General features: G+C 43.2%; 1 protein-coding gene across 4 annotated transcripts in view; it reads left to right on the plus strand.

Moving 5' to 3' along the window:
* LOC146623694 (vacuole membrane protein 1-like) overlaps positions 1-20,561 on the plus strand; it is a 59,974-nt gene that overhangs the window by 1,470 nt on the left and 37,943 nt on the right. For 2 of the 4 annotated variants that reach the window (XM_085364250.1, XM_085364253.1), the window contains exons 2-5: positions 227-326; positions 425-566; positions 5,732-5,822; positions 6,871-6,981. In XM_085364250.1, the coding sequence (XP_085220376.1) occupies positions 239-326; positions 425-566; positions 5,732-5,822; positions 6,871-6,981 (432 nt within the window). In that variant the 5' untranslated portion in view covers positions 227-238. Of the gene's footprint in view, positions 1-223; positions 327-424; positions 567-5,731; positions 5,823-6,870; positions 6,982-20,561 lie in introns of all 4 variants that reach the window. The other 2 variants (XM_085364251.1, XM_085364252.1) reach the window with 2 other exon arrangements.

Below are 20,561 nucleotides of genomic sequence, written 5' to 3' on the forward strand. Positions count from 1 at the left end.
ACTGGGTTACTGGCGCTCTGCAGGATGCAGGAGTAGCAAAAACAGCAGCTGTTTACCCCGTGTGCAAGTGTGTATGGAGACATGCTTGAGAGTGGAAAATATTCGGGGGTTCTCCGTGTTATTGAAAGCGACACTGTGTTTGTTTGGGACCAGTAGCGCTTTCAGATCTGGCGAGCAGATCAGCATGCGCGACGCTGCGCTCAATGCCCGTCTCTTGTCTCAGCAGGACGCCTTCCAGATGAATGAGATGGCAAAGTGTGGGGCCGAAGGTGAACTGCTTCAGAGGCGACTGGGTGTAAAGGAGCAGCAAAATGGGGAGCTGGGAGGTAAAGTCTAAAAATGCTTAATGACACTATAAGTGAACCAGTATATAAATGGTTCTCCTGCGCGCCCACATTTGTTTGTGTGTGTTCTTGAATGATAGAAGACTCGGGGCTCCCTGCGGATGGCGGGAGACAGACGGACTCGGATGAGCGCGAAGCCCTCGTGTTATGGAAGAAACCTCTGCTCACGCTTCACTACTTCACTCTGGAACTGCTGATCACCCTGAAAGGCTGGACGTGGAGGTGAGACTGCACTGTCTCTGATCTGTTCCTGCCTGTGGCTTCATGAGCGAGTGCTCAGTCAATAAGAGCTTTAACATTAATGATACAGTGGGGCAAAAAAGTATTTAGCCAGCCACCGATTGTGCAAGTTCCCCCACCTAAAATGATGACAGAGGTCAGTAATTTGCACCAGAGGTACACTTCAACTGTGAGAGACAGAATGTGAAAAAAAATCCATGAATCCACATGGTAGGATTTGTAAAGAATTTATTCGTGAATCAGGGTGGAAAATAAGTATTTGGTCAATAACAAAAATACAACTCAATACTTTGTAACATAACCTTTGTTGGCAATAACAGAGGTCAAACGTTTACTATAGGTCTTTACCAGGTTTGCACACACAGTAGCTGGTATTTTGGCCCATTCCTCCATGCAGATCTTCTCGAGAGCAGTGATGTTTTGGGGCTGTCGCCGAGCAACACGGACTTTCAACTCCCGCCACAGATTTTCTATGGGGTTGAGGTCTGGAGACTGGCTAGGCCACTCCAGGACTTTCAAATGCTTCTTACGGAGCCACTCCTTTGTTGCCCGGGCGGTGTGTTTTGGATCATTGTCATGTTGGAAGACCCAGCCTCGTTTCATCTTCAAAGTTCTCACTGATGGAAGGAGGTTTTGGCTCAAAATCTCACGATACATGGCCCCATTCATTCTGTCCTTAACACGGATCAGTCGTCCTGTCCCCTTGGCAGAAAAACAGCCCCATAGCATGATGTTTCCACCCCCATGCTTCACAGTAGGTATGGTGTTCTTGGGATGCAACTCAGTATTCTTCTTCCTCCAAACACGACGAGTTGAGTTTATACCAAAAAGTTCTACTTTGGTTTCATCTGACCACATGACATTCTCCCAATCCTCTGCTGTATCATCCATGTGCTCTCTGGCAAACTTCAGACGGGCCTGGACATGCACTGGCTTCAGCAGCGGAACACGTCTGGCACTGTGGGATTTGATTCCCTGCCGTTGTAGTGTGTTACTGATGGTGACCTTTGTTACTTTGGTCCCAGCTCTCTGCAGGTCATTCACCAGGTCCCCCCGTGTGGTTCTGGGATCTTTGCTCACCGTTCTCATGATCATTTTGACCCCACGGGATGAGATCTTGCGTGGAGCCCCAGATCGAGGGAGATTATCAGTGGTCTTGTATGTCTTCCATTTTCTGATGATTGCTCCCACAGTTGATTTTTTCACACCAAGCTGCTTGCCTATTGTAGATTCACTCTTCCCAGTCTGGTGCAGGTCTACAATACTTTTCCTGGTGTCCTTCGAAAGCTCTTTGGTCTTGGCCATGGCGGAGTTTGGAGTCTGACTGTTTGAGGCTGTGGACAGGTGTCTTTTATACAGATGATGAGTTCAAACAGGTGCCATTCATACAGGTAACGAGTTGGGGACAGAAAAGCTTCTTACAGAAGACGTTACAGGTCTGTGAGAGCCAGAGATTTTCCTTGTTTGAGGTGACCAAATACTTATTTTCCACCCTGATTTACGAATAAATTCTTTACAAATCCTACCATGTGGATTCATGGATTTTTTTTTCACATTCTGTCTCTCACAGTTGAAGTGTACCTCTGGTGCAAATTACTGACCTCTGTCATCATTTTAAGTGGGGGAACTTGCACAATCGGTGGCTGACTAAATACTTTTTTGCCCCACTGTAATGTTAAAACAGGCAACGTGGTAACATTAGACTTTTGGTGAATTAGTAAGATACAATGCACAAACCGTTTCAGTATAGCTTCTTTGCATCTGCTCAGCTGTTAATGACGAATAAAAGGAAAAACTTGAAACATTTATGTCCTGTGAGTTTGTTTCACTGGGAAATCAGCACATAGATTTGTCCTATTTAAGCAGTAGTTTTTTCAGTATTATTTATAGTGACAGTTGCTGCTTTCATTGCACAAAAAGAGGAAGAGGCAGCACTATGCAGTCCTCACTTACACAAGAAGGATATAAACACCACCAGATCAGATGTAACGTTGATTGTCTCAGTTAACTGTTGTTCTATCTTCAGTCTTCAGCACAGTGCAACAAAAACACCACAGGATCTGTTTACATGTGTATATATTTTCACTTTGCACTCCTCTTCCTTTCTACCAAGAAAGTCTTTCCGCCACACACACTGGCATGATCCCACCAACAAAGCAACAACATCAGCTCAGACTCCGTCAGAATTTGTCTTGACAGCATGTTCCCTGTGGTGGAAAACGTGTCTTTGTACACCTAATAACAAAGAACCCAGAAGAAGGTCAGAGTGTACTCTCAGGGGGGCCTTTGCGGTTAAGCGTGTCAGGACAACGTGTTTATTTTCTAAAACTACAAGAGGATGTGGTGAGCCGCAAGCACCACGAGCAGCGCTGTGACTGAGAGAAGCTGCTACTCCCCAGCACACATGCAAACACATTAGGGCTTTAGTGCACTCGCATGCAGAGAGGTTTATCCTGGATGTTGTTAAAAGCGGTTTGTAATTTACAACATGTGGGAGTCCTCAAGGCAACAGACTGTCCTGTCTTGTGGCTATGCACTTGTTGTTCTTAATATGTAGGTAGCTTGTGAAACAATGCAGGATTAGGATAGGGGAGGGCATGTGGTGAGAAATCATTACGGTCAAATGAATGGAAATTCTGGTCTTAATAAAAACACATTTGCAGTGTTTTTTTCTATTCTTGGATGTGTGTGATTTCAAAGACGGGATATCCTCGATACTGTCATGGCACACACATAAGCCCCACCCACCTACGGTTTAAACTTCAAGGCAAATTAAATCATGCAAAGATACTCTAACACAGCCCAAGAGTAAAACCTGGACTAAATCCTAATCTCATCGTTAGATGTCACCAAATTGCAGATCACTGAATTCTGTTTTTTACCAGGTGTACGACAAACGATCACTGTTCGTCTGCAGTAAGCGTAGGCTGTCAGTTCACTGTTTACCTCAACTGTCAGTATGTTGTTTACTGTGAAGGAGGCTTTAAACTTTGTCAAATGAATCGTGTGCCGGTGGATTACTTACTTCTGACTGATGTGATCTGGAGTTGAGGTGTTGCAGCTATTCTGAGCTTTTCAGTAAATGCTGCTGTTAGCTTCGCGTTAGCTGCTGTTAGTCTCAATTAGCTGCTCTTTGAAGTGGGTGTAACACAGTTGGACATTAACTGGCCTAATGTTAGCTTGTGACCAGCTGTTGTTGTTTAGCCAGCTCACTGTCAGAGCCTTGAGTTAAAGAGATGAGGCTGGAGGTGAGTCGGAAAATGAGGGAGAAGAAAAACATAAGAAAAAGAGATGTGAAAATATACATGCACACATGTTAAATGGCTATAAATGTAGCCGGTCTTTAGTAACATACGTAAAACAGCGACATCCATCTCCGACCGCTGTATTGAAGTTGGAGAGGTATGGCTTCCACAAACAGGCAGCTGCCCCTAGGTATTTTTAATGGATTAATTCTGAGTTTATTAGAATGCTTCCAGTTCTATTCTATTCTATTTCTATTAGCTAACCTCTAATTAGCTACAAGAGCCAGTTTTCCATGTCAGTGCTAATGTGGTGTGCTCCAGTACCTGAAATAAGTGAGTGAAGCCGACAGCACATGGAGACAACTGTTTGCTCTGACCTTCTCACTGGGGGCTAATTTCATGCTACTCTGACTTTTCCTTTAATCAACCCTAATTATTTGCACCTGGGACCAGCGCGCATGCGCTTCTGTTCACTCCGTGTCAGTTTGGGCAGTAAATATGTGAAAGAAACGGTTTTAACAAACGCACAGACTGTAATGTGTCAGCTAGCCAACCTTTTTTACAGATGTGCACGTCCTGGTCACTGGGCAAACAAACAAGGTTAGCTTAGCATCAACCATAAATCTGATGATAGCATAGTTAGCTTCTGTCGTTTAGTTTTTTCATAAAACGTTTAATTCTAACATTCAAAATAAACACGTGAGCATTATCTTTTTACGGTGAGTGTACGTGAACGTCTGTACAATAACTTATTTTTCAAAGTCTATAAATGTCTTTGCGACTGTCGCGAGAGTTTCTGCTTTGGATTCATTCTGCTCTGTATTAAGTTGCTCGAATACTTTCTCCCCTCCACACATGCAGTGTTGCCAACTCCTCAGTAAGGAAAATCGCTATTGGTTGTCCTAAAAGTCTCTAGAAGGCGCCAAATGACGTCATCGCCTAATTTGCATAATTGGTCATGCTAATGTAACTGTAACCTACGCTGTTTTAGAGAGAAATAACATCGTGGAAGAGACAAAGTGAGTAAAAACGTCCTAAATGCATTTAGAGTTTATTTAGAACTACGAATTAAATTTCTTTTAGCAATTATTGTTTTTTAATGTCACAATTCCAACTCTGCTCCTTTATCCAGGCCTGGACCGGCAAAAGTGACCCGAAATAGGCGCTCTGGTGGAGTTACTGTGTGTGTGTGTTTATAAGTAGTTTTAAACCTTGTGATCCACAAAACAGCATAAGACTAAAAGAAGACCTGACTGCGTTACAGTCAGTGCGGGAGCAGCGGCTTCGCTCATGCGCGATTCATTTGCCGTTTGGACGCACAGGTGTGAACGTCTCCTGCCCTGACAGCAGCTGAGGAGGACTGTCCTCCGCCCGTGAGCGCTTTGGCACGGGTGAGGTGCCCACGGTAGCACCGCTGCTTGGTGAGAGTAAGAGCGATCCGCGTTTTCACGTCAAAAAGTCGTCATAAATAAGTCTCCAATAACACCAGAAAAAGTCACCAGATTTGTCGCTAGTCGCTTTTTAGAAAAAAAGTCGCTAAGGGGTCTGAAAACTCGCTAAATATAGCGACAAAGTCGCTAAGTTGGCAACACTGCACACATGTTAACGAGGTGACAGTAACGGCACTTATGGCCGAGCACGTGCTTTTATAGGCTGCATATTACTCGGATGTGTTCACCATCTGGAAGCATGGCCTCTATGGGTGAAGACCTGCGGTGATTTGATTAGCTTCCAACAGATGTCTCTCTTGTCCAAAGTTGAAATCCTTTCCTTTCACTAAACGTCCTTGTTGACGATCCCTCTGGCGTCAAACTTTCCCTATTAAACATTGTCTTTCTGCTTTGTTTTCCACCAACTTCCGTCTCAAGTTTGTCTACCTTCACTCGCTGCTTCTTCACCCAGGCTCTGGCAGCAGAGACAGACTGTGTTTGGCCTGCTGACCCTGCTGACCCTCCTCTCCATTGCCTATCGTATTGAAGGAGCACACACCCAGGTGACTAAAACTCTGCACATATTGCATTTCTTGGCGTATCCTAACTATTCATATGCAAGGAGGTTATTAACGTAGTTGGTCCTGTGGCAGTCACTTTTTTGATGATTATATTTCCTCACCTTTAGCCCACCGCAGCACTGAATGCAACATGTATATTTGCTGCAGGGTTGTCCTGCCCGTGCATCCACATCAGCTGTAGAGTGCCTGAAATCTGTGGTTTCATCTGACAGTAGTATGTTGTTGTCTGACAGCTGATATTTGCATAAACGTGCTTGGTTGTATCTGCCAGTTTCTCATAAATATGCTTCTAAATGCCCAGATGCAGCATGCCGTGCTGTACAATCCCCCAGAGACGGCTCACATTTTTGCTGTTTTTAACGCCCCCTGGAATACGGGGGAAGAAAATCAGCGTTATTTACAGTCATGGAGTTGTGTAATCACTTCTCAGTAACTACATGTAACAATCTCCCTTGGCTGGCACTGCTTCCCCGAATCCTGCCAGTAAAGCCAGAGAGCGTATGTGCTGTTGTTGTGTTCCTGGGTTTCCTGGGAAATGGAGTCACTGGTCAGAGCCCCCACCCCACCTTCTCCCCCCTTCCCGTAATCTACACACTCCATGCTTCCCCCTGAAAACAACCTGCCCGGGCTTCCAGGAGGCGGTGTAAACAGCAGTGATAGATGGAGTGATAGTGGGGGATGAACAGAGAAGGAGAGATCTTGGCTTTCTTCTGTTTGCTTGTTGTGTAAGAGCTGGCTGCCACCAGGAAAGAATAATGGTGCTCTGTGCTGAACACTCCTACCCTACAGCTCTGTCCTTTAAACTCAACAACCTCAGGTTTCTCCCTCACTCTCCTTCCTCTCCCTCTTTCTTTCTCCCAGCCTTTAGAGGACCCTCTGTTTCACACACTCTCACCTCCTCTCACTCTGTCCCTTCCTTGCTCGCACTGCGCACACCCCCTCCCTCCCCTTCCCCTTTTCTTGTTTTCTTGACACTCTGTGCATGTGTCTCTGCCATGTGGTTGACCGTCCCTCTCTCTGGCCTCTGCAGTATGTGTGCTACATGGAGAAGAAGACGCTGTGGTGTGCCTACTGGGTCGGTCTGGGCATCCTCTCCTCTGTGGGTCTTGGCACTGGCTTGCACACTTTCCTCCTTTATCTGGTAAGACGGCATTTTGTGTGAGTGTTCACTCTTTCACGCTGCAGTTATTCACTTGTCTGTGCATGCCTGTGACAGGGCTCAGAGCCGCTGGATGATGGTGGTGCTGTGACGCAGGTATTAAAAAAGCTGGTTTTGATGCTGCTGTCAAGTAGTTGTTTTTAATAAGAGCACTGATAAAGAGATTTTGGCGTGAGTGTGCTAATGTGTGTTTGCGTGCGTCTGCGTTTCACAGTGAATAGGCGCTTTGGTAGCCACGCTGTTTTGACAGGCAGTCCAGGAACAATCGCACTCAGTGACCCCTCTGACTGAGTGCACATGAGGATAAAAACACTCTCCCTCCCCCGATCTGAGCTCTTTCTCTTTCCTTTCTCCCCACTTTCCTGCTCCCTACCGTGCCGCTCACTCTCACTTTCACTCCCTCTTCTTACTTTCTTCTTTGTGCCTCTCCTCGCCGCACACTCCCCGTTTTCTCTTCATCTCTCTTTTTAATCTAGTGCCAGGCGTGTTGGCTTTTGCGTCTCTAGCGCTGACGAGCGCAGGGTCCCCAAACATCTGCTTGTTTGACTACTCTCAGTCCATCTGTCATCAAGGAGTCCACCGTCACACTCTTGTGCCCTGACCCAGTGGAGCTGAACTGGAAACTTTGAAGTGCGTGTCCTCCATGCTGCTGTTTTTAAAAGCCAACTCTGGTGCTCTGAAATGTAATTTGAGAGGCGTTCCTCTGGTTTCTTTTAGTCCAATAGCGGTCCGGCTCACTTTCTTTGCCAGTAAGATGTCACCATCTAGTGAGCGTGGTCGTTACTGCAGGCGGTGGTGTCACCGGGTTCATGACAGAACTTGATGATCCTTGCTGGATCGCATTTTTATAGAGATTTGACTCATACTGTTGCTCGAGAGCTGATACTGTGATTTTTAACCAAAGAATTTCATGACTTAAAAAACAAATGTACAGAATTTCCAATAAAAATAGTTTGAACAGAATTACTTTTAAGCATTTAGTGTTTCACTGTAGGAAGGAAGTGCTGCTTACTGACAAACCTGCAATTTGTGATATGACTCCAACACTGACAAAAAACATCGTGATCAGGCAAGAATATTCAAACCAATGCAAACAGGGATTTGCCAACAGATTACTTATTTCACGTCGCATTTGTGTCATTGGCTCCTATCCAAATTTTAATTGGTGTTGGCCAATCCAAAAAGTACAAAAGTGGCCTTGGAGAATTATAATTATGTGTCTTCTTTTCTGTAGAAGCGCTGCTAAATGAGCCGCGTCGATTACTCTGTGATTTTCTAGATTTCTGGGTCCTGAAAAAATATTTTTGACAAGTGGTAAGTGAGCACTGGAGAAAGCTAGCAGGCTTCTTGTTCTGTTTTTAGGAACTGGGTCAGTGATAGTAAGTGGGTCAAGTGCAAAGCACTCGCTAAGATGCCTCCACAAACTTTTAAGTCCAACACATGCTGCGTGACCTTTCTGGGCCTAGTTTCCATTGTGTTTATAAGCAGGAATGACAATTTGAAAAGGCAGAACTGGAGTTCATGTGAGCTCTCAGTGTTGATCACTACCAACTAGAGATGGACCGATCCGATATTACGTATCGGTATCGGTCCGATACTGACCTAAATTACTGGATCGGATATCGGAGAAAAATAAAAAATGTAATCCGATCCATTAAATATCACGAAAGCACCTCACAAAACTTGCAACACGCCGTAACTCACCTCAGAACGTTAGCACGTCGGAGCAGTATGCATCACGTGATAGAGCGGCTGTGGCATGCGGGACCTGTCGGTGGTCTGGATAGCATTTGGAGCTTCGCTAGCAACCCGGCATTTCATCTCCGACAAAGTTATCCCCGAGAGAAGTAAAGCAAGTGTGTAAGTCCATCTCTGAATGTTTGTAAAGCATTCCTGCGTTAAGCTTAACAAGCGATATATGGAGCGACTGCCTCTTCTTGTTGCTACTTCAATCATGAAACTGCTTAACGATCAGCTGATCGGCTTTTCTGTCGCAAGTCCGTGTCTCTAGTTTGCTTTTGGCCCACTTTGCACCAGAAAGAGGAAACCAGCGGCTGAACAACAGCAGCACGTTTAAGCTTGATCAGCTGTTGTTAGAATGTATTTAATATTACTTTCTACTCCAGGATCTTTTTCTACGTAGCTGACGCTGGTAACTGTGCAGGGGCGGATCTAGCAAAGTTTAGCCAGGGGGGCCGATAGGGCATTAACAGGGAAAAGGGGGCACAAAGACATACTTTTCTTTCTTATTCTCATTTAAAATGTCTAGCTTTTAATAAATAATTATCTGACACCCAAAGTTTTAATTTGATGCAAAATGAATAGAAGTCCATTACTGTATATAGTAACTATTAAGTCTAATATATATACCCTAGTAAGCTATAGTACTTTTTCCTTTGGGAAGGTACCATCTGTGCAGTCTGCAATTTTGTTGAAGAAAGATGTTGAATCTATTTAATATTTCTTGAAAAATAATTGATTTCTGTGCATTTTTTTCACACTGCATCAAATTAAGGTTGATTACGTCAATTAAGCATCATGAGGTGGAGCGTGAGGGGTGGTTCCCTATTTTTTATTTATTAAGTGTGCCTATGCGAAGGCACACTTATTACTATTGCTCGGATTTATTATTAAGTGTGCCTATGCGAAGGCACACTTATTACTATTGCTCGGATTTATTATTATTATTATTATTGTGTGGATGCTTTAAGCATCCACACTATTGAGTTCCTGTTTCTCTTTATTCTTTATCCTTTATTATTCTAGTTGCTCCGTTTCTTTGCCGCTTAACTACTCCCTCAGTTTTCAGCCGATTTTTACCATTCAAACTCTAAACTGTTCTGCTATTTCTGCTTTCGACTGCTATATCTTTTGGTACTTATTACTATTATACTTTTTAAAATATTACACTTCTTTCCTTTAATTTGTCCCATTGAAATGAATGGGAAACATCTACAATTCTGCTAAAACTTGCTTGTCTTTGAAACTTAACTACTTCCTCATACTTTCACCTAGAAACTCCATTCAAACTTTAAAATGTTCTCAAATGACTGGGCTATTCCTGTCTGATTCAGCTTTTTCAGATCTTCTACCATTTTAATCTTATCCCTCTTTAAGTTTTCAGTTGCAGCTTTGTGATTTTTCAGAAAATACATGCGTTGCTATGGTTGCTATGCAATTTACTCCCAGTGCACACTCGTCCGTTCTGAATTTTCTCTTCATGCCTGAACAACTTCTTGCTACTCGCTCAATTTCCACTCAACTTCCACAAATTATACATCAAAACGTAGGTATTTTTGCTGGCTTTAAGACAGTGTCACTATAATTATTGTGAGAGTTACGGTTTTTTCACAATTTGCCTCGAAGTGACACAAGGTCTAAAAACTCCCCATTCAAAGTCTATGGGGAGGTTGTGAAATTCAGAGCTGAAATACTGAAACTGAAGGCATTTTCAAATCGTCATATCTCCTTGACAAAGCGAAGTTAAGACATGAGGCTTGTGCCAATTCATCTTCAGACACTGCTGACACTCACGGTCTAAGCAGTTTTTGCAGTCATCTTACCGTTGAGCCATAAATTACATTTGTTTGAGGGGTGGAAATCTGTCCTCCTCTCATTTTTCAAATTCCGAAAATGAAGCCGTTTCTTCTCTCGTCATATCTCCGCGACGGAGATACAAAGAGCTATGTAAATCGCAGTCAAAGTACACCAAAGTCCGCTGATTCACCCAGTGCAAGAATTATGCTTCTATCCCACCTAGTATTTGAGTTACACGACGTTTTGTAACTCCAAAAAACGGCGTTTTTCACCGCTCACCGCGATCAAATTCTGACTGCTGATCACCCTGTTTTTTAAGGCGCCCCGCCCCCTTTTCAGGTGGCGCGATTGATAATGACACAGCTCTTCAGACCAAAGGTCCTGGGTTCGATTCCACCTTGGTCAACATGTTTTTTTTAACTACAAATTTATACACTATCACAGACCGGTAATTCGTATTGATAATTTATTACAATTCTGAAAAGTTTTATGATTTTACCAGCTTTTCTAATATGGACCTCAGATTCTTGTTAACAGTCTGTGGCAGAAATACATACAAGTACACAGCCTGATGAAGCAGACAGAAGCAGTACCTCTGATTGGTTCAGCATTTTCACCTCTTATCAGCACAAATCTCAGCCTCTTCTGCTGTTTTCATTAGAATTTTAAGCTTTTCCACCTTTTTTCAGTTACGTGAGAACCAGTTTGGCTCAATGAGTAGCCGAAAAATATCAGCCCCAAGCTGTGTGTGCGGAGTACAATGGAGGGAGCAGAAAGAGTGAGAAGTAGAGGAGGCCGAGGAAGAGGACGTGGAGGTGAAGAAGTAGGATGAAGAGGACGACAAGGACAAGGAGGAGCAAGAGGAAGACGAGGAGGAGGGAGAGGAAGATGAGGAGGGGGGAGAGGAAGGGTAGGAAGAGTAAGAAATAGAATTGCTGATGACATCAGAGCTACAATAGTGGACCATGTAATCAACCGTGGAATGACCCTGAGGGTAGCTGGCCAACGGGTCCAGCCTAACTCGAGCCGCTACACTGTAGCAAGTACCATAAGGACATCTTGAAATGAGAATCGGTTAGTACAGTCACTTCGCACAAAGATTTGTAGCACTGCCATATGCCAATGAGAAACACACCAATACCATTGATGTAAAAATACTGAAATTGTTACTTTACAGAATTGCTAGATGACCAGATGCTGGGGCAGAGGAAGCATGTTCACTGCAGACCAAGTAACCCATAGAGTCATTATGGCGATTGCAAATAATCCTATACTTGGAAATAAACACTTGTGTTTGTTTTGATGTGTTTGAATAAACACCAGTACTTGAAGTTTGGATCCCTCTATGCTTATGGATCTATGACAGAAGTATGAGCTCAAACTGACATAGCCTACCTTGTGCACAGAGAAAGCAAAAGCCAGATGTGTTTTGTATTCATACCATCAGTGTGCAGTTGGCGCATTGTGTGCTTAGTAGATGATGGCTTGTGTGTACTGTTTGATACGGAAACACCATTTTTACGAAGGTGTGAAGAGTTAATCTGGCTGTGTTTGCTTTTGCAAGAGAACTACAATGTTTTGATTATTGGGTGACAGGTTTTCTTATTTGTGTGAAGAGTTTTGCAAAATTAGCCAATAGTTACAAAAAATGTGCTTAAGCATACAGAAAAAACTGTAAGCACAAATTTCAGTTTCTTTACCTCATTTCACAACAAAGTTCTTCCTCTTCACCTCTTTTCTGCTAATTTGAGCTTCTGCTCCACAGTGCACTCAGCCTCTTCTGCTGTTTTCATTAGAATTTTAAGCTTTTCCACCTTTTTTCAGTTACGTGAGAACCAGTTTGGCTCAATGAGTAGCTGAAAAATATCAGCCTCTTCTGCTTTTTTAGCAGGATTTCAGAGTTCAGCTTTTTCACTTGTTTTAAGAACAAATTTCAGTTTCTTTACCTCATTTCACAACAAAGTTCTTCCTCTTCACCTCTTTTCTGCTAATTTGAGCTTCTGCTCCACAGTGCACATTTTCCCTCTCATCATATCTTTGCTTGTGACCAGAACTCATTTGGCTCAGAGGGTAGGGCAGCTGCCGTGAGACCCGGTGGCAGAGGTTTGAATCCTACCTGTGACAGTTGCTACACATGTTCCCTGCTTGCATGCGCTCTGCTTTCTTGACACTCTCCAGTGTGTCATTACACATACAGCCATCTTCAGCAAGCACTTCTGCTTCTACACCTCTTTTCAGCTCATCTTTTTGCTTCTTTACCTCTTTTCAGCAGAAATTCTTCTGATTCACCTCTTTTCTGCCAAATGTTTAGCCTTTTCACCTCTTATCAGCACAATTCTAAGCAGCTTCTGCTAATTTCACCAGAATTGTCAGTCTCTCCACCTCTTCTTTGTGCGAATGAGTTTGGTGCAGTGAGGTGAGTCGCTGCGTTTAGACCAGAAGGGCCAAGTTTGGATCCTGCTCAGGGTAATATTTTTTGTTTTTTCAACTTTTTCTGCTTTTTTCAGCCGACATCTTCAACGTTAAGGCATCCACACAGCATTTTCGCAGGAAATGCAAATTTTTCTAGTTATTATTCTTTTTCCGCCTGAAATTTTGGACCTTAACTCGCCCCACAGTTTTGAGACAAGGTTCACATATGATATATCATTGTGTGCGGCTGGAGCTGGAATGAGTTGCTATGACTTTTGGTGTTTATTACTTCTATAGTTTTTTAAATATGAATATTTTAATGCAAGTTTTTTCCCATTGAAATGAATGGAGAACAAGAAAACTTCATTTGTGGTGTGCTGGCTCACTCTAGTGGTATGTCGGGAGTAATGCGAGGCGGCCGCTGTGTCCCTGTGGACGCTTTTATTTTGTATAACTACCGGAAGTAGTTCCTGTGTACTGACGCTAGCTGGGTAGCTAGCGCCGCGTCGCTTAAAAAGCAGCCGGGCTTGTCTTAAACTTAAGAGGCTGACACTCGCTAAACCACCCGATCGCTCGCCAAGCGACTGTTTCACACTGGACTTATTTTTCGTTTATATGGGCCGATGATGCTGGTCGATGAGGAAAAACTAACTGAGTTGTTTGGTGGTGGCTAACGCGGAGCTAGCTAGCCACCGGTATGTGTCTCTTTCCCCTCATATGTGGGGAAAGAAACATGTGAGGCGGCCGCCGATCGACCGGTTTTCAGGTGAGAATGTAGGTGTGTAAACGTCAAATATCTGCTCGTTTTGTCAAAACATCCCATATTAGCAACAGATTTCTCACGATGTTGCTGCTAGCCGGCTAGCTAGTTTGGCCGGTGTTCCAGATCAACTGGCGTTTAGATCAACTGGCGTTGGTCGAACAGATGTGTGGCAGTCTTGCGTTTCAGTAGCTCCTACCGACAAACCAGCAAAAAAAACGCCAAATGTGTCATCTGTGACACTTGTGAGGTTGTCTCAAACACACTCCGTCAGTCTTGATGCTGTTGAACAACAAAATGTTTAAAAATGTGGCGAGTTTACCTGGTGATATCCTCGTGCGCGACGCGATCGCGAAAACAGCAAACAAGTAACACCACGCCGTTGTTGTTCACGGGACAGCAAGAGTAAACGATCGGGAGACTCTTGTCATCGTTATCGTTCCCCTCGCACGGTTTGTTTCTCCGAATTCAGCGTTTTTGCTTCACAACTACAGCGTGCAGTTTACTTTGTGCACTAACATGGACTCGAGTCAACCAGCGCCACCTCTGGCCAAGTGCCACAGCCTACAGCCAGATCAACCTGTGACACACATCTGCAGCACGTTTGAATTCGTGTCATGCACATTTGTACCTTTCAATTGTGTCTGTTTGTGCGTCATGCAAATAAACCTTTGGAAAGAATGAAATGATATCATGTATTTATTATCAGCCTACATTTGTACAAAATTCCAAATTATATACACAAAGTCATAGAAATCACCACTCCAATTGGTCATCATGATTTTAATATTCTCTTTTTCCATAACAATGAAATACACCTTGGACAAATATGACACATCAATATTTCATTAGTGTTGTCACATCACATCCTGTAAGCATCGTCTGTCTGTCTTTTCCCTGAAAATGAATATTTCCAGCCAATATAGGCAATTCATCAACATGGCTGGAGTTATATACAGTCTGTATAAGTGTGGTTAATCTAATGAAGATTTGTAAGGAGACGGCAGTTACTGTGAATTCACAGCAGTTACACAGTGATTAGTAATAAACAGCCAGTGAGAGTGAGTGGATATGACTGTTCCCACCACTAACACATGACCATAGGCCACTACTAGATTAACTTGTGACACATCTGCACCTGCTGCTATGATCACATTGAGTAGAGGCTGAGTGGCTGCACTTACCCCTGGTACATCCAAATCTACCCACAAACATGTTGAAAGATGCAATGCCAGCAATGTGGATTGTCAACACTGAAAACAATCAGTAAGCAAAGACAACAGGGATCAATTTTTTCTGTTTATTTAGCACCCACAACATTTGTAGTCGCCTTCTGCACAGGGGAAGTCCACACACACCGTGTGGTACCACTTTCCACAGAAGGTGCAATCTGCAAGATTGAATGAGATTGTCAGGGTCATTGTCTGACTGTTTATTACTAATCACTGTGTAACTGCTGTACATTCACAGTAACTGCCATCTCCTTATAAATGTTTATTAGATTGACCACACTTATGCAGACTGTATATCACAACCAACTCTAACATGTTTGTTTGCAGAGGGAAGACACAGGCAGACTATGCTAACGACATGTGATGTTACAACACTGGTGAAATATTAGTGTGTTCACGACATTTTTCGTATGGGCAAAAGTATTGATATCAGGATGGTGATTCTTATGTGTATGTCATTTGGCATTTTGTACAAATGTAGGCTGATAATAAATACATGATATCATTTCATTCATTTCAAAGGTTTATTTGCATGACGCACAAACACACAATTGAAAGGTACAAATGTGCATGACACGAATTCAAACGTGCTGCAGATGTGTGTCACAGGTTGATCTGGCTGTAGGCTGTGGCACTTGGCCAGAGGTGGCGCTGGTTGACTCGACTCCATGTTGGTGCACAGAGCAAACTGCTCGCTTTAGTTGTGAAGCAAAAACGCTGAATTCGGAGAAATAAACCGTGCGAGTGGAACGATAACGACGACAAGAGTCTCCCGATCGTTTACTCTTGCTGTCCTGTGAACAACAACGGCGTGGTGTTACTTGTTTGCTGTTTTCGCGATCGCGTCGCGCATGAGGATATCACCAGGTAAACTCGCCACATTTTTAAACATTTTGTTGTTCAACAGCATCAAGACTGACGGAGTGTGTTTGAGACAACCTCACAAGTGTCACAGATGACACATTTGGCGTTTTTTTGCTGGTTTGTCGGTAGGAGCTACTGAAACGCAAGACTGCCACACATCTGTTCGACCAACGCCAGTTGATCTAAACGCCAGTTGATCTGGAACACCGGCCGGCTAGCCGGCTAGCTAGCTCGGCTAGCTAGCGCCGCTTCGCTCAAAAGCACCCAGGCTTGGCTTTCAGTGAGGCGTCTCTAACTCCTTTCACCCCCGATCGCTCCGCAAACAGTCTTTGTCTTAGCTGGACTTATTTTTCGTTTATATGGGCCGATGATGCTGGTCGATGTGGAAAAAATAACTGAGTTGTTCATATACCGGTGGCTAGCTAGCTCCGCGTTAGCCACCGGTATATGTCTCTTCCCCTCGTATGCGGGGAAAGAAACACCGATCGACCGGTGGTGGCTAACGCGGAGCTCAATCGTGGATAAGGGAAACCCAATGCAGGAGAAGCAGGCGGCTGGTGAACTGAATTTCAGGTAAGACGTTATTAACTGCACTCTATTTGGGTCAGATATAAACCGAGTTTAGGTGTAGTTTATTTTCGTTGTGCTGACAGTTACAATAACTGTACTGCGTGCTAGCTAGCACGACGGAGTTTCTATACAGCTGTGCGCGCTAAGTTACTGATTTTGAACTTTATGACAGCCTCCCCTATTTTCAGGCGAGAATGTAGGGGTGTAAACTTCAAATATCTGCTCGTTTTATCAAGAAGTCCCATATTTTATCAAGAAGTCCCATATCTCTCACGATGTTACTGCTAGCGCCGCATGGCAGCTAGCTGGCTAGGGCGGCTTGGCTGACACCTAGGCCGGGCTGACTGATACCCAGGCCGGCTCACGCTCTCGTTTCACCGCCGCATGGCGGCTAGCTGGCTAGAGCGGCTTGGCTGCCACCCAGGTCGGGCTGGCTGACACCCAGGCTGGGCTGGCTGACACCCAGGCCCGCTCACGCTGTCGTGTCACCCCTAGTCTTTCGTGATGACTCTTGGTTGGCTGCTGGACTTATTTTTCATTTATATGGGCTGGTGATTCAGTATGAGTGTCCGGTGAACTGAATGTCAGGTAAGACGTTATGTATATGTAAGGTAGTGACTGGAATAAGTCACAAGGTGTCGCTGTTGAGCTGCATATATGTTGTAAATTTTAGCAATTTTGACCATTTGTCCTCTGCAGGACACCGTAGTTCAGATTTCTCGTTCGCGTGGGCGCCATCTTGGTTCAGTGTTTACTGTGATGTGCAAAGGTAAGCACTGTCAGTGGCGAACTGCATTGGTTTTGTTTAAAAATAAGTGTTCCACTGTGTAAAATAGCGGTTTGTCATTTAAGCCGAGCATATATTTTGTTTATTGAGAGGTTCATGTATTGTCTGATGAGAGTATGAGACAAAGATATACTTTTCTTTCTTACTCTCATATAAAATATTTAGCTTTTATTAAATAGTTATCTGAATCTTACAACCAAAGTTTGTATAATAATACACAAGATTGGCTGTAGACCATTGTTAATCATTCAGAACACTGTGTAAAAATAACAAAAAACAAAAAGTGAATGAAAAGTGCATAAATATTTATTTTACGTGTTTGATGTGTGTGGCAGGGCGTGGTCTGCAGTGCCGCTGCAGGGGAGGTGGACCCACCTCAGCGGCATCTGCAATCACGCCTCTCAGGTGTAAAGTCTGTGCTCTCTCTGCTTTTTTTTTTTTTTTTTTTTTTTTTTTTTGTGTATGTGTCGGGCTATGAGATGAAAAGCTACAGCCGGCTGTGTGGGTACAGCAACTATGTGTGAAAAGTGGTCCATAACGTAATGCTTCAAAGTGTGTTCATGCAAACATTGTCGGGTCTGCTTATGAACCTCTGCGCACAGCGTCTACAAATTGGGGCTGTACGAAGTCACCTCATCTTTACACAAAACCGTAAGCTGTCATCTGTGAGGCGCGAGCGGTGTTTGGTTTTACCATAGTTCATGGTGGAGAATGGCTGCTCTGCTGAGTTTTGCTCTCTGTAGCCGTTTGAATGGCAAACTATACTGATTAGCGGCGGCATAGGCACACTTAAAATTTCTTCAGAAATTTTCGCTTTCTAGTTTATTTTTGTTGTTGCTGGGAGTTGGAACCCTATTAGTTAGGTTGCTTAATATTTACGCTAAGTACTCTTTAAAATACCAGAATAGGGAGGATGGTGTAGGTTTAAGTTTATTAGATTGATCAGTATTGCTGAACTATGAAACATTTTTTTTGCATACAGGTATAACAGAATAGCTTTAGTGTAGTTGTTGTTTTAAACTTGAGTATGAACTTATACAAAATGCAGCAAGATATTTAAAAAACAGTTTTGTTGATTAAAAAACACTATATCGGATTCATATCGGTATCGGCAGATATCCAAATTTATGATATCGGTATCGGTATCGGACATAAAAAAGTGGTATCGTGCCATCTCTACTACCAACAACATTTGGGAAAGACGCCACCGCTTGTAACGGAGGTGCTTCCTGTGACGAGCTGATAGATCAACGATTTTATGAAAGGATATTGATGGATATTAAACGTAGCCTTATTTAAAGAAAAACAATGACAAATATGTATTCAGCTTGTAAAAAGTGTGATGTTTACTCGAGTGGTGCTCTGACACATTTAAATTGTTGTCTAAAAAGACGAAATCAAGGATGATGCCACTTAAGGAATTTTAGACATTTTTAGATCTTTTCTGTCCTTTTATAGATTAAAATGATTCAGTAATTAAATCGTTGTTAGATGCAGATGATAAAAGTAATTGTATGCCAGCAGCTCTGCCTGAGAGCTGAGGTTATTTTAGTTCAAATTTAAATCTAAACATTAAAATTCAAATTTTTTTACAAACAATACTTTCCTGCTGTTTCAAAACAGCGCTGGGGGAACTACGGTGTGACTTTGTTTTTATTAAGTGTCAGTAGGTGGTGCAAGCGGCCTTAACATGTCTGTAATGCAGGAAAAGTCACACACATTCAGAATAGAGTTGTAATTTTGTATCCAGTTTTGCGGTTGTAAAAAAACATATTGTAAAACATTGTAGCTTCCTCACATATTCACATGAATGATGAGAAGTGTAATGTTAATGTAAAAAACGGTCTCTATAAAGAATAAACTGGACACTGATCTATTTATTTACTTAACAAATGTTTAACGGTGTCGTGTATATGAGCAGCCAGCGGGTAAAAATCACAGGACTGTAAAAGGTGCATCTTTATGTGAATTTGTAGAAAAATGTGCCTCCTTCAAAGTTTAAATGTCACCGAGGTCCCTTTCAGCACTGCTTTCATGTGACCCCACACATGACACTGTGGTTTCTATAACTTTTCTTTTTTACAAGTATTTCTCCTGCAGTAACTGTTACATTTTCCCATCAGCCACAGTGTTTACTCTGATGTAGGAAGTCGAAGAGGCGAGCTTTCGGTTGATATGCCGGTCCTATACTGCTAATAGATTAGCTGGAAATAAAACACCACATCATATATTATTAGGCTACTTCCTTCGAAATTGGCGGGAGGCAGTCAACATTGTGAAAACAGCACGGAGGCTCCAGCAGGGGGGGGGGTACTGAGCCTGTATAGGCAAACCAACCCAGTCAATGAAACCAGAACAGAAGTGGCAGCTCCTCTGTTCTCTGACATGGCCAATTGCTACCCCGTGTCTCCACTCTGTTTGCATCCTGCTGAGACTGTGGGAGATCATTGTGCGTGGTTCAGCACTGGTTAATGGAGAAAGATAAAAAGCTGCAACTCAGCCGTAGAAAAGGGGGAAAGGCACACTTGGCACATCATCAAGTGTACTTTATCCAGCTGCTCTGAGAAAGGAGGTCGTGGGTGGGTGCTCACAATGCAGACTATGAAAGCGGCCGCAAAGGCGTTACAAAAGTGCACGTGTGTGTACACTTTAAGTCCTGCACCTGTGCACACGTCCACCGAAACGACTGTGGCGATCGCTGTGACGAGCGGGACCAGCTTTCGTCCCGGCTCACTTTTTAAAGTTATGAGTGACGAGTCTTGTCACTGCTGTGTGAGTTCTCACTGAGACGGGGTTCACATAGAAAGCTGGGGAACGTCGTAAATACTTTAGAAGAGAGCTCATCTGAGTCATCCACCATTAAATTACCTTCAGTAATGACTGTTGCCATTAAGTCATTATGGGCAGCATGAAAATGATTGCGCTCGATGTTAAGTCAACAGAAACAATGAATTAAAGTCATTATAATCGAAGCACATTTCTGTTTACATAATAACAACTCGGGTCGTCTTTTTTTTGCAGCTTCTGTCTTTACTTTGTGACTGAGAGGTGCAAACACGTGCACACATTTGAGCAGTTAGGAGGAGAAACGAGTCGACAACAAAAAATACATGTTTGTATACGACTTATCATTTGTTTTCCAAACAATGTGAATAAATAAAACCAGCGGATCGTCTAAATAAATGAACATTGTGTAGTTTTCTATATTGAGATTCTTCTAGGATTGCTAAATTATAGGTTGCACAGGAGGTTTGTGCAGAATATACAGAGTTTCCCCAGCAACCCTCCTAAAATTAAGTTTTGTCTGTGGGCAATTACCAGGAGCAAAGCTTTAATTAGTGCCAACTATCACTGAGTGCTGAGCAGGTCTGCGAGCGTGGCTTCCACACACTGGCCCGAG

Source organism: Diplotaxodon limnothrissa, linkage group LG10, assembly GCF_057381915.1.
Source record: "Diplotaxodon limnothrissa isolate DT_005_m linkage group LG10, D_limnothrissa_male_GT1.1, whole genome shotgun sequence".
NCBI classification, from domain to species: domain Eukaryota; kingdom Metazoa; phylum Chordata; class Actinopteri; order Cichliformes; family Cichlidae; genus Diplotaxodon; species Diplotaxodon limnothrissa.